General features: G+C 43.5%; 1 protein-coding gene across 2 annotated transcripts in view; it reads left to right on the top strand.

The window, feature by feature from the left end:
• AFF1 (AF4/FMR2 family member 1) overlaps positions 1–14,726 on the top strand; it is a 377,818-nt gene that overhangs the window by 25,234 nt on the left and 337,858 nt on the right. For both annotated transcript variants that reach the window (XM_029599151.1, XM_029599161.1), the window contains exon 2: positions 1,665–1,740. In XM_029599151.1, the coding sequence (XP_029455011.1) occupies positions 1,703–1,740 (38 nt within the window). In that variant the 5' untranslated portion in view covers positions 1,665–1,702. The remainder of the gene's footprint in view (positions 1–1,664; positions 1,741–14,726) is intronic.

Raw genomic sequence — 14,726 nt, 5'->3', positions numbered from 1 at the left:
AACTGTGGAAATCTCAGAAAACCAGCGGGTCTCTATTAGAGCGATTTTTAGTATAATCAAAGTATTCATCGGACTTTAAATACATTTTCCTAGACTATTTTTTTTTTTTTTCCAAATCTGTTTATTGGGGTACAACATCCAACAACATTACAAACAGATGAGTGCACAATTCAAACTTACAGTGTTGACTCCCCATACTCCACTATTTCCTTGTTTTTCCTTCCCTCCCTCCCTCCCCCACCCTCCCCTATGGGGAACTTCTGGACCAACGGTGTAAACAAGGTAGGGTACAGCAAGCATAAATGTGCACACCCTCATTTTAATGAGAATAAACAAGTCTGTCCTAGTGCTGCGACTTGCTGGCAAGTCTGACTGTTACGTCCTTGGAAGCTGGGTCTGTATTTTTTTGGGGGGGAGGGGGGAGGTTGATTAACCCTCAGAAGTTTTGGGATATTTGCAATGAAAGTGAGACACTTATCTTTGAAGTCCCAAATAGGGGTCATGAAATGAAACTCCAGCGAGGACAACTCCAGAACAAATGTCAGGAAATATTTCTTCGCGGAGAGGGTGGTGAAGATGAAAACGGTCAAGGAATTCAAAAGGGCATGGGATAAACACTGTGGATCCCTAAAGGCTAGAGGAAGGAAATAGAGAGTGCATGGAGGTAACTGGGGGTAATTTTGCTGGTGTGGCAGTTGCTACCCTTAACAAATAAGCCTTGATACCGTTCATGCAACTCCATCATTGCTCTCTGCTTCAACAGCAGTGCGAAATGGGGAATTGGATTCAGATGGCAAACAACAAGGGCCCCGACTTTTACGGTTTGGGGAACAAATAAACATAGGGGTAACTTGCTGATGTGGCACTTACTATCCTTAATCACTTAATCATCATTCTTTGAATCCCACGAAAAAGGGGGCGGGCCTGTAAAAGGCTGCAGCCGTTCGCACCGTGGCGGTGCGATTTCTCTGGCCGCAGTGCAGCCGTCTGCAGTCTTTCACACAAATAGCACCACTGTAAAAGGTGGTGCTATTCGCCACGCTATTGCTGGCGAGAATGTTCCTCACATTATCGCTGGCAGTGGTTGTGTTTTGGTGCCGTGGCCGACTCCTCCCCTCCCAGTCATTTACATCCTATTGCACGTGATAAGGCCCTAACGCACACGATAAACTTATAGAAAATAACCCCCTAAGTCTGATACTTTGCAACTCCAACATTGCTCTCTGCTTTCATGCCAACGGTTAAGAGAAAATGGATTCAAACAGCATCCGAGGGTCCTGACTTTTACGGTCTGGTAAACTAAGCATGGGGATTACCTGCACAGTGCAGCAGATACTGGCATAAGCTTGCTGGGCAGACTGGGCGAATCATTTGGTCCTTTTTCTGCCATCATTTCTATGGTTCTATGTTTCTTTTTGTAAGGTAGACCCAAAAAAATGGCCGCCTTATTTTTGTACTGCTGTGGGAGAAAGGTCACGTCAAATTATGATGACATTCTGCTGGATGCAGCATTATGTTGAATGTTCTCCCTTCTTTTTGTCTTCAAAATGCTGTGTGCATTTCTGGTTATGCTTAGTAAAGTGCCCTTTCAAAGAGTATTGCATTTGATCGTGTGCATATAATGTGTGTTACTCATGGATTAGTATTAATTTCATGTTTTTCAGATGAGATGATGTCGCCCTCCGTTTGCTAAAGTGTCACAATGGCTTCCACAGACACGACAACAAACAGCAGCAATAGGTAGGACTTCTATGTGTGCAAATACTGCGTTTTTGTACCCTCTTCTGAACTCCGTTTCACCTGCTGTTGGCAGCTGAAATGAGAAGATAGGGTCTAAATGTTATACCTGGAACATTACTGTAATCTCTAGTTGATTAATTTAAAAAAAATATTAAAGATATTTTGGTTGCAAATGCTTCGGCTTGTGACAGCTTGATAAGCAACAAACTGTTTACACCCTGTATCATAAGGTTACAGTTCTGGAACATAATTTGGTTGCTTCTCTTACTAACTAGGGAATAAGCTGTGCTTGGTGCTGGCCCATTAGCCCAGAGGCAGTGCATCCTGTGCTATGCAGGAGATCCGGGTTTACATCCTGCAGCTGTTTGGGTTCCTCAGGGCTGAAATTATTGAAATTTTCCTGTGAATGGAATCTCAGGATCCATATTCCTTCAACACCTGTTGTTCCTCCTGTGGCGTTGGACTTTTAGAGTTCTGTCATCTCTTTAGGTGAGATGAATTGACTGAGAAAAGCTTCTGGTGGTGTTGGCATATTATCAAATACTGGCCATCTTGCACATCCCCTACAACTGCAATTCACTCCTGAGCTTGTCCAGCTCTATTATACTAATGCTATTGATGACAGCTTAGAGCATGGTCTCTAGTTCTTGAGTGCTGTGAGTAATATAGTAGAAAATCTGTGATCACTCCCTAGACTTAGACATTCAGCTTCTGAAGACACAGCTTGGATTTTCTGGTTTCCTCTGTGGTCTGTATTTTGGAGTATGCTGTGGCATGGTTTTTTTCTTTTTGTTTGTTTGTTCCTTTTTTGGTGGTATCTGTTCCTGGTTGTCCTGACAGCATGAAAACCAGATGTGATGGCACAGCCGCTGTCTAGGACATGATGGATAGATCAGCCATGCTTTCAGATGCCTGGTTGCCTTACCTATGGTGGGTCCTTGGGTTGCTGAGCTTTTGTTCATGACTAAAGAATTCTGGTGCTATGCCAGACAATATCTTTAATAGACGTCACAGATGCTTGAACTGTAGAAACTGTAGATGCTAAATCAGAAAGTTGTTGCTCATTCCTAGTCAATCTGGACTCCAATTCAGAAAACTTAGTGGAGACTCCCACAGAAAAAGAACATAAACGTTAAACTGTGTTCACCCAAGACTATTCAGTTCTCGAAACAACCTGGTAGATGTCTCTAAGAGTTATTTCCACCGGTTCCATCACTGAGCTGGCAGATCTTCCTCCATGGGCATCTGGAGGAAAAATGACACTAGAAAGAGAACTGGTAGAGGAGATTGGCTGATTAGCCTCATAGTCTCTAATCTCCACTTCTCCAGGATTCAGGATCACTATTTCTGGAATGCGAATTGCTAATTCATTAGATGACAAAAGAACCTCTTCCCTCACATCACATCCAGATACCCCTTCCCCAGGTGGAGTTAAATTACGTAATGAAGGCGGTATGCGATTCCCGGGACTCAGTTATCTAAAAAATCTCCCTGCTTGAGTCATTTGGGTCTGACATAGCAGATTACCAATTTTACTAAAGAATTATTGATTTTTCTCTTGACAATCCTCCAAATATCCTTTAAGGCGATAGCTGGTTTTCCAGCCAATGAAGTTCCAAGTTCTAGGTGTTCAGATGAGTAAGGAACCACAGGGACATGGACAACTATCACTGAACTCTGTGGATTAGTTAAAGAAAATTTACTGAGATCATTTGATGACAAATTAGTTTCCAAAAGTGGAGTACTCACATTCTCAGGAACAGTAATGGGCCCAACTAATTCAAGTCCAAGTGATATAGATGGTTCAAGGATTCCTATGGAGGTTACGCCCTCGAGCTGTTGATATAAATGGCATTGGCGGGGTAGGGGGATGGGTTTTGAGGTGCCAGTCTCGAAGAGGTCTCCTCACCCCCATTACTCAGATTTATTTTCACTTGTGGATGAGATCTTCTAACGTAAAAGTTCATGGGTCCTTTTGCAGATGCTGCTAACACAGGAGTTGAAGGAAGGGATTTCTCCTTCCTTTTTTCCCCATTGTAGCAAGAAGATAAAATATATATATATCTCCCTTCTTTTCCAGAGGGAACAGCTGCTAAGCTGTCTTAGATGTAAGAGTGGAAAATCTTGAAACTCAATCGTCTTTCAATCATGGGACTATAACATCCTGTCAGATCTCAATATCTTCATTGCAAAATGCATGGCCAGCTATAGTTAAAGATAATTTGAATTTACATTATCAATTTGAGCTGTTGGGAAAATTGAATGAGATGTATGTTTTGCTGTACATCTTAGGCCTTTTAGTGTTAAGCAATTTAATAAATTATAATAAATGTAAAACCATGTAAATTTAAAAACTTGAGAATTTTTTAAATTTTCCTAGCTCTAGATTGGGTTTCTGTGGCTGAGCTCTTGAAACAATGTTATTGAAACACTTCAATTTATGCCTGAAAATATTTCTTTTGTCAAATTATTTACCTAATTTTAAGAGAGCTCTGGGAGATAATGAGGGAGCCTTAGATGTGTTTGCTTCCATATGTAGCCCTGGTTTTTTTTTTTTCCCTGCAGGATGATTCTGTTACATCTAAGGCCACTTTGCTAATTTAATTTTCTCTGGAAATTGAGAACTTGTATTTCAGCAGTATTTCAAATAGTACCTTTTTGTAGTCAAAAAGTTCATGTCTTCCCTGATGTTTCAAGGGAGATGCAAGCAAAAAGGAAGTCCTTTTTGCAATTGAAACAAGGGCTTACTCTAGGGCAGCGGTTCTCAACCTGTGGGTCGCGACCCCGGCGGGGGTCGAACGACCAAAACACAGGGGTCGCCTAAAGCAGGGTCCCCAACCACCGGTCCGCGGACCAGTACCGGGCCGTTGGGGGTTTTTGCCGGTCCGCGGCGCCGCGGCTGCTGCGGGGAGGCGAGACGAAGCTGGAGACCTGCCTCCTCCAACCCCAAAAGGGAAGAGACATGGCCCAAAAAGCTAGAGCGTCGCAGTGAAGTATGTTGCTGGAGCCGCACAGGCAGGAAGGAGGTGTATCAGCCACTGCAGGTGCTCCTCCTACTTCCTTCCTGCCCGCCCTGCCCCGCAAGACAAATGTTGCCGGAGCTGCACGGGCAGGAAGGAGGAGGTGCGTCAGCCGCGTGGGTAGAAGAGGCGCTTCAGCCGCGTGCAGAAGAGGAGCAGCGGGGCCGGGAAGACTAGGGCCGCTGCAGAGCCCATCCTGTGGCAACCCGTAAAGAAGAGGCCCAGAGGTGAGAGAGGTGTGTGCGAGTATGAGATGAGTTGAGAGATTGTGTGTGAGAGTGAGTTGAGAGACTGTGTGTGTTTGCAGAGACAGCATGTGAGAGCCTCTGTGTGTGTGAAAGAGACAGCTTGTAAGAGTGAGAGCCTGTGCTTGAGCAAGGCAGCATGTGGGGGTGTGAGAGAGCCTGTGTGTGAGACTCAGACAGCCTGTGCCAGTGAGAGACTGTGTGTATGAATGATTGCATGAGAGAGAGAGCATGTGACAGTGAGAGCCTGTGTGTGTATGTGTGTGTGAGAGAGAAATGCATGTGAGAATGAGAACCTGACTGTGTGTTTGAGGGAAGAAGACAGGTGGAGAGAAAAGAAATAGAAAAAAAGGCAATATAAAAGGAAATGGCAAAAAAATAAGAAAGGGAAGCAGATGTAAAAAAATAAATAAATTACTTTTTACTGATTGGCACATGTAATCTTTGGGAATGTGCAAGAGTAGCACTTTCTCTATGCGGATCTCACAATGTAAGAGATCAGCATGGAGGAAGTGGAAACCCACGGGGCCTGCACAAAGGAGGCAGCAGAATGGGCTTCAGTGCCAATAGCAGCAATTAGTGTCTCCCCAATAGCCACGTGGCAGCAGTGGCAGTAATTAGATTAATTGTTTGACTCAGCTGAAGGTGACAAAGTATGAAGTGGGATGTGAAATCAGCTTGATCTGGTGGAGAATTAGGATTGCTGTTACACATGAACTGTATTTGGCAAACATTAAAGGGAGCCAGGATAATCAATTGAAGCCTGCAGCTGAGGACTGATTCATTATGACTCATGTAGAAATTAGTGCATTTTCCAGATTAGTCTGCATAACACAATTCTCAACATTCAGCATTATTTCTGCTGCATAGAGTTTTATCTGAGAGGCTCTGAGATTGTGAGGGAGCCAGTAAGAGTGAGAGCATGAGTGTGTATGAGAAAATCCAGGGGAGTAAGAGTGTGTGTGAGTGTGGGGGGGTGTGTGTGGAGGGGAGAGAGTGTCTTAGAGTCTGAGAGTGTGTCAGTGTCTGTGAGAGCGAGAGGTTATGGTGGGTATAAGAGCATGAATGTGTATGTATGTGACAGTGTATGTGTGAGAGAGAATGGACATGTGAGAGTATGTGTGAGAGAGAGAGGATAACCTCCTAATCCTCGACAATATCAGGGTGACTGGAAATCAAGAGCTCCCATGTATGGACAGCAGGGGCTTTTTAAAATCCTTATTAGTTTTAATTATTGGGTGTTATTTGATATATGTGCTGTTTTGAAATATTTTATTGGTGTTTGGGAAATTATAAAAATGTATATGATTTTAATGAATAGAAATTCTATTTATCAGTAATTTTAAAATATTCTTTTATTAGTATGGTTTTACTATTATAACTGATGCTTTATGTTTCTTAATTTTATTGTTTTATGAGGAATGGTGGTTCTGTTTATAAATGTCATAATAAGTAAGTATGCACTAAAATCCAACCCCATCCATAACCCCGCCCCCATATGGCCCTCGCCCCACCCCCACCCCGTCTTGCCGGGCCATGGAAAAATTTATTATTTTTTGGTTTGGGGTCACCGCAACATGAGAAACTGTATTGCGGGGTCACGGCATTAGAAAGGTTGAGAACCACTGCTCTAGGGGCAACATTTTTCCTAAAATTCCCCTGTAAATGTTTAATAACCTATCAGGGATATAAATATAACGTTCTGGATTCAATACATTTGCAAACTTTTTTATTGCTGATAAGTTTCTGTGATGTAATTAATGGGGAGGTTACGATCAGTTAAGTATTAGTTTGAGTTTGCTTGTATAAGGTTTGCTTCCCCATGTAATGTGGACTTGTTAAGAGTTTTTCTGTTTGTTTCTCATATTCCTTAATTTGTCATGTCATTTTTGACAAATTTAATACAGTATGACTTTTATAAAATAAGTCACTGGCAGATCTAAACAAACGTTTGTCCATAGGACCTCTAACTGGGGTCAAAGCAGTGGGGGTTAGAACCAGTTTTCCTTTTCGTTTTGTACCCATTCTATTGTACATGAAGAAACATTCCCACGGGGCATGCCTCTTTGGCGAGCAGCTTAAGCGTTGCGTGCCGGTGGCTGCACTTCTGGAGGAGGCCTGAAATAGTCCCTGCACAATCATGACATTGGCGCACTCGGTGGGAACAGCGGCTTCCTTGCTTGATTGGGACTAGTGCAGAGATTATGGCAACTAGGGCAGATTTGGACTATCGGGGGATAGGGATTTTCCCGGTGGGCCAGTCACTCCCATCATGGGGGGGGGGGGGGGGGGTTGTTTGGGGGTTTTTTTTTCCAGCTTCTCAGCCAAAGAAAAGAAGGGCTGCTTTGGCTCGAAAAGAAACCTGCAGGGCCATGGCCAGAAGAGAGACCTGTGAGGCCTCATGGCCTTCTTCCCCTCACCCCAACTGAGCAGGAGCAGTGGCCTCCTTCTCCTCCCCTTCCAACAGTGATAAACAGTGTGCAAAGACAAAGTCCTGAAGAAAGGGGGAGGCCTAAAAGCTGTATGTGTTTATAATTGTGTGTGTGTGAGAGAGAGCCTGCGTGTATATATGAGATGGCCTGCATGTGTGTGAGGTCCTGCATGTGTATGAGAGCAAGAGAGCCTGTGGATGTATGAGACTGTGTAGGTATGAAAGTAAGAGAGCCGGCATATGTGTAAGACTGCATACATGCAAGAGAACCTGCATGTGTGTCTGTGAGAACCTGTGTGGATATGAGAATGAGAGACTGCGTGGGTGTGTGAGAGAGAGAAGCCTGTGTATGTCACAACATATATGAGTGAGAGCATGCGTGGGGGGGGGGGGGGGGGGGAGAGAGGACAAAGATTGTGGGTGACAGGAAATAAAAAAAAAAAATCCCAGGTAGGGAGAGATGGCAATTTTTAATCCTATTTTAAAAATTTGAGTGTCATTTCATTTGTCTGCTATTTGAAATATTTGGTGTTTGGGAAATATTAGAAAAAATGTGAGTCATTTTAATTACTGGATAGTTCATTGGCTATTGCCTGCTTGACACTTATTCTTTTAGTTAGTATGGTTGTAATATTATGAATGATGTTATATTTCTTGACTTTATTGTGTAATGTTTTATGAGGAATGATTCTGTTTTTTCCATTGTTGCACTGCATAATATGGTCCGGCTTGCTATAATCTCCAGAGCTTGTGTGTGAGAGAGCCAGTGAGGGGGGGAGGACAAAGATTGTGAGGCCCTCCCCCTCAAGCAAGAGCAAGTCAGCGAACATGTGTGGAAGCCAGAGTGTGTGAGCCAGTCAGCATGTATGAGAGAATATAAGGGAGTTTGTGTAAGAATGAACATGTATGTTAGAGAGTGTGTGTATATACGAGAGAGAGGAGGATGTTTGTGCACACCTCCTACCCCTGACTAATCCATGACAATCTCAGGGTGACTGGAATCTAAAGTTCTCGGGTATAAAGAGCAGGGAATTTTTTTTTTAGTTTTAATTATTGAATGTTTGTCTGCTGTTTTGAAATATTTGATTAAAAATATAACACTTTTTTTTTTTTAATTTCCAATCATTGGATATTCTATTCATCGGTTGCTTTGAAATCTTTTTAAGAGTATGGTTTTTGATTGTTGGTTTATATATCTTGATATTGTTTGTTTGAGGAATGGTGGTGTTTTTCCATTGTTGCACTGCATATGAAGTCTGTCTTGTTATGGTTTCCAATTCAGTTTTTGTCTGCATGTTTCTAGTTATATTTTGTCTCTATTCTGTATTTGGTGAGGGTTTGTCTGTGTCCTGCATGTGTGACTGAGGTGAGGTATTCTGCTAGCATGTAGTTTCTTTTTAGGGATCTTAAGCTTGGCTTGTTCTGATTTCCTAATATCGGGGGTATTGGTGTTTTAGGGCCTGGTGTGTTGCTTTTTCATAGGTTGGGTTGTTACTGTTTGAGTGCTGGCAGTTAGTGCTGTTTTCTTATGGGAGGGTTACTATATTGTAAGTTAGTTTACTTAAAGCTTTCAGAGGGCTGACATGCTTTACAATAATCTCAATATCATAATGCTGCAGGTTTTTTGCAGAGTTTTCTGGTTGGTACCATAGCAATGTTTGTAAATAATACACATGTTATAAATGATGTTTTTACCTTAGAATACTGAATATTCTTTTTCATGTAAAATCTGTTACTATAAATGCTGTAAGGTTTGCCTATGACACCTAATATCCTTGCACCAACCCTGGCTCCACAAGAGAAAGCAAGATTCCATCTGGAACTGTGAGACTTTGGGTTAGTGGCTCTCCCCAGTCTAGGCCAGGGCATCATTTTCTCTTTTATAAAGCCCAGGGAGCAATATGGGTCACTTCTGGTCCCCCCCCCCCCTCCCCTGGATTCTGTAGGCACAGCAGACTGTATAACATTCAGTCAATGGGAATGCACTAAAGTGGTAGGAAGGTTGTGGAGAATTGGAGGCAAGCTACAGGCACAGGAAGGAAGGGGGTAAGCCAGGAGGAAGTGCCTATGCTGTGTTGGGGAGGCTTCTGTCTGAGAGAAGCAGCTGGCTGTGGAACCAGCGAGTCTCTCAGAGAATGAGATTGGGAAAGAGAGCGGTCTGCTGCAGAATGGGGAAGGGCTTGCTTGGTAAGAGGGGGAGTGGGGGGGATGCTTGTGGGTTTCAGAGAGGGAGCCTATATGAGGGGAGGGTGAGAGAGAGCATGGGAGGTAAGAGAGGGGGGCTGGGGGGATGCTTGAGTGTGGATTTCAGAGAGAGGGAGCCTATATGAGGAAATTGTGAAGGAGTGTGTGTGTGTGAGATTGTGTGTGTATTAAAGAGAGGGAGCATGTGTGTGAGAGGGAGGGACAGAGGGAGCCTGTGTGAGGGGCAGTACTGAGAACGGGGTCAAACTCTGGGAGTGGCAATAGAGGGGAAGGGGTTGAGCCTAGAGGTGGAGGGGAGAGATACTGACAGGTGGAGGAGTTGGGGCCTGAGAGGGCAAAGTGACCAGGGCAGTAGGGGAGAGCGAGTGGAAGGGACACTCTTACAGTGAATTTCTAGGGAAATTCTGCTCAAAATATTTAAAATTCTGTATCTTTAAGTAATAACTTTTTTCTGTATTAATTTCAAATGTAATTACTTAGACTGTCATGTAAATTGTGTTATTTTGACCAATATAAAGTTTGCAGAATTTTAAGTTTTTGTGCACAGAATTTTACATTTTTTTGTGCAGAATTCCCCCAGGAGTAGGCCCAACCAATCTGCATGGATGGAATGGGGGTGGGGGGCCTGCGGCTCTGCTCACCCCTGGTCTAGAATGCGCTCAATTTAATTATTTAGGAAAGATGAAGTTTATTTTGCAGATATTTTGGCTCAATTCTCTCAGGTTCTAGGGTTGGCTTGGCGTGCTTTGGGGAGTTGTTGGCATGTGCTGCAGGGGAAAGTGCATGAGGGCATCAGATACCCCATGAGCCAGTTTTGAAAAAAATCCCCCAGGCCGATATTTTCCTGCAATCTGCCCCTAATGGCAGCCAGTAACTCCTTCTGCAGACCTTGCACCACCACGTGCCGCTGGAAGCAACATGAAGTAAGTCCCGGCACAGTGATGACGTCTGCGCACTTGAACAGTGGCTTCCTTGCTTGATAGGGACTAGTGCAGGGATGATGGCAGCAACTCCTGCAGTCTTCCCCACCACTGAGCCCCCCCATTTATAACATTGTTCTTATGGGACAATCAGTTTTGACTTATAACATTTTCTGAAACCACTTGTGTCTTAAGTCTATTGACTTTCTGTACTACTTTCATTTGAAAACCATGACAAATATAAATTTCAGAATAAAGGATAAAAGACATTTGCTAAGACTTTATTATGGGCTGTTAAGAGGCAGTAAATTGTCACATTTTTACATAGCATATTAAAATCCAAATAGTCCCCTGTTAGAGATAAGGTAAGGCCTTCCATAGAGTGGAGCCTATGCAAGAAATAGCCTGGTGATTTAAATCAATCTACCCAGCGGCGGATTCACGATGTCGGACCGGCCCAGGTATTTACCGCCCAGGCCGGCCCAGGACACATCACGTGGTCTGCCGAGCGCGGCTCTCACGTCCGCGCATGGCAGACCCCGATGGGGTGGATTGGCCTATCTGAGAGGGAATGTCATTTTTGTGAATGTGTTCCTGCTCAGAGGGGAGGACTCAGATGCTGAAGGTTAAGGGTAAAAAGGTGCGTTTATTTAAGTTCTCTGGGAGTGAGAGGAGATTGGGATCACTAAGTGACACTGGTCCTTTTCACTGACACTGACAAGTGTCAGTGAAAAGGACCAATCAGGAACAGCCCTGCCGTTGGTGGGGAGGGAGCTCTGGCCAGGCTGCTCTAGACGCACAGCCACTTCTCCTGGGCTCCCGATACAGAGAACTAGGGACGCACAAATTACCCATTGCACGTCCCCTCTAGCATGGCAGTTCATTTTCCTATTGCATCAAGCACCCAGGACAGGTGGATGTGTGCATGTTCAAAAAAACGTCCACCCGGTTTGGATGCACAGTTTTTACGCACTGATATTGCATTGGCCTGAATGTATCTGAGGAGGAGTGTGTGAGAGAATGAATGTTGTGCGTATGTGCAAGAGAGAAGATAAAATTTATGCGGCTCTACCTCCCCCATCCACGACAGACTCGGTGACTGGAAATCAGATCTCAGGAATGGCGAGCAGGAGATTTTATTAATCCTTATTAGTTATAATTATTGGGTCTAATTTGATGATTCTACTCTTTTTAAATATTTAATTTTATGGGGGGTGGGAACAACATTTTTTTAATTTTGGGGTTTTCTGTTCATTAGATGTTTTGAAACATTTTATTTGTGTTTAGGGAATTTTCAATATTCTATTCATTAACTGGTTTGAAATTTATTTTTATGAATATGATTTTACTATTTATATTTCTTGATTTTATTATTTAATATTTTATGAAGAATGGTACTGTCTCTGTTTATCCATTGTTGCTCTGCATACAGAGACTGGCTTGTTGTCTGTTCCAGTTCAGTTCTTCTAGAACGTTGCTGTTGATACTTTCTGATCTCTTTATTCTGTGTTTGTCAGGGACTCTCTGTGTCTGCATATGTGACAGAGGTGAGGTATTTTGCTAGCATGTAATTTCTGGGTAGGGATTTATAGCAGCCTGGTTTCTTAATAAGAGTGTTATTGGTGATCTAGGGCTTGGTGTAATATGTGCAGTGTTGCCTTTTCATAGATAGGGTTGTTTTGGTATGGGAAGTTTACTATATTGTAATGGTAGTTCTGTTTATTCATGGCTTTCTTAGGGCCAAGCCCACACCCAGCATGCATTAAAAAAAAAAAAAAAAAAAAAAAGTTGAATTCCATAGGAGCTCCAAGTGTATTTTTATGCAGAATTTTCTGGTTGGCGCCACAGGAGTGCATGTAAATATAATATGCATGTTGTAAGTGATATTTTTGCTGCAGAAGACCTATACTTTTGAATGTGTCTTTTTTCATGTAAAATTTGTTATAAATGCATAATTTGTGTGTGTCTGTAAAGGGAGTGGAAAAGGGGGAGGGTGGCAGCCTGTGTGCTAGGCTGTAAGGTTTGCCTAGGATACCTAATACCCTTCCCTATCTATGGGTTCTGGGAAAGGGGGGGGGGGTGCTGTGTCACTTTTTAAAAATACACAGGCCGATACAGTACAGGTGGAGCGCACTGTTACCCCGCGTTTGGACGCACGTTTTCGACACGCTAGCTCTACCCCCTTATTCAGTAAGGGGTAATAGCGCGTTGAAAACGCGCGTCCAACCCCCCTGAAACTAATGGTGCCCGTAACATGCATGTTGATGGCCCTATTAGTCCCGCACGATTCAGTAAGTAAAATGTGCAGCCAAGCCGCACGTTTTACTTTCAGAAATTAGCGTCTACCCAAAGGTAGGTGTTAATTTCGGCCAGCACCGGGGAAGTGTACAGAAAAGCAGTAAAAACTGCTTTTCTGTACACCCTCCAACTTAATATCATGGCGATATTAAGTCGGAGGTCCTAAAAGTTTAAAATAATTAAAAAAAATAAAAATTTAAAATCGGCTGGTGGGTTGAAAACCGGATGCTCGATTTTTGCAGGCATCTGGTTTCCAAACCCATGGCTGTCAGTGGGTTTGAGAACCGATGCCGGCAAAATTGAGCGTCGGCTGTCAAACCCGCTGACAGCCGCCGCTTCCGTCAAAAAAGAGGCGCTAGGGACGCGCTAGTGTCCCTAGCGCCTCTTTTTACCGCGGGCCCTAATTTGCATGTTTGTCCCCCCTGAATCGCACGCACAGCAGAGTGGCGAGGGCCCGCTCTCCCGCGACCTTTACTCTATTGGCCTGACAGATTGCAGGACGGAGCTGGGCTTTACTTGATGGGGCCCAGGAAAGCACTGATTGAATCGGGGGGGGGGGTGTGTGCAACAAGTACTGTTTCACACAGGGCAGCAAAAAAAAGCTAGCACCGTCCCTGAGTTATAGGCCTTATGTTGCACAAGTCCAGGAAGAGTAGTTCTTTGCTGTTATGTTCAGTATCTGTTGCCCAGCCTGCAAGGTGGCAGTTACTGTTGCTTTCTTGGTCACAGGAGACTGCTGTGGCTCCAGAATCGAGGTGCCTGGCAGTAGTTGGCCAGGTGCAGAGGCTTTGTGACTTTCCCAATAGGGAATACATGAAAAAGTTTTATAATATGTGGTTGTTGGCATGGTTGAGAAGGGAGAAGCCGTGCTCTGTTTTGCATTTGTTATGCAACCTGACTAACTGCAAATCACTGTTTCGTTATGCAGTGTTATGAATGTGTTCAGGCAATGTTTTACATAACTGTTAACTCATTGACTTGTGTGCTAAATTCATCCTATATGCTAGAGTCTGTGCTTTGAGTTTATTTTTGTGCTTTGGACTTTATTTGCTGAACTGATTTGGTGCATTGGACATCGTTGTGCTGCTAGGATTTTGTTCCTGCCATCAGAGACCAATAAAGATGTGTTTTTGAACAGCTTTTATGCAGAATGTGATGTTTGTGGCTGGCTCTGATTGGGCTGGTGGGCAGAAGAACACCAGAAAGGGCCCAGAAAACCCTAAATGCCTTGACAAGGTGATCTTTTACGCCTGTGCGGGAAGACCCCGGGAGGCCCCAAACCCTCCCAGTGAGTCCTTGTGCCTAGGTAGAAATCGGACAGGAGCTACACTACCAAATGCTAAATCAAATTTAACTCAATCCTCTAATAAGAAATTGAGAAAATGCAAGTTTTCAAACCTTTCCTAAATCTTGCATAGTTTTTCTCTTGCCTAAGATCCAAGGGAAATGAGCTCCAGAAACACAGAGCCAAATGTTTGGGGTTTTTTTTTCTTTCTTTCTTTCTCATGCCTTTTCAATGGTAGCTCAAGATGAGTTACTCAGATACAGTAGGTATCTTCCTGTTCCCAATAGTCATAATCTAACTAAAAGTTTTCTTCCATTTTGTGACTGAGGGAAAATGTTTAATAAATGGGACCCTACATTTGTACTCGAGGCAATGGAAAATGAAGTGACTTACCCAAAGTCACTGAGAGGCAGCAGGATTTGAACCTGAAAACCCCTAGGTTGCTCCTCCACTCCATAACTGAAAATAGAATGCAGAGTAACTTCTAGTCTAATCATTGTAGGAGAAGGAATCGTAAGAACATAAGAGATGCCATACTGGGTAAGAGTATCCTGTTTCCAACAGTAGCCAATCCAGGTTACA

The sequence above is a fragment of the Rhinatrema bivittatum genome, chromosome 1, assembly GCF_901001135.1.
Source record: "Rhinatrema bivittatum chromosome 1, aRhiBiv1.1, whole genome shotgun sequence".
NCBI lineage: Eukaryota > Metazoa > Chordata > Amphibia > Gymnophiona > Rhinatrematidae > Rhinatrema > Rhinatrema bivittatum.
The sequence above is the reverse complement of the archived record's forward strand: the minus strand, read 5'-3'. Positions and strand labels throughout refer to the sequence as shown.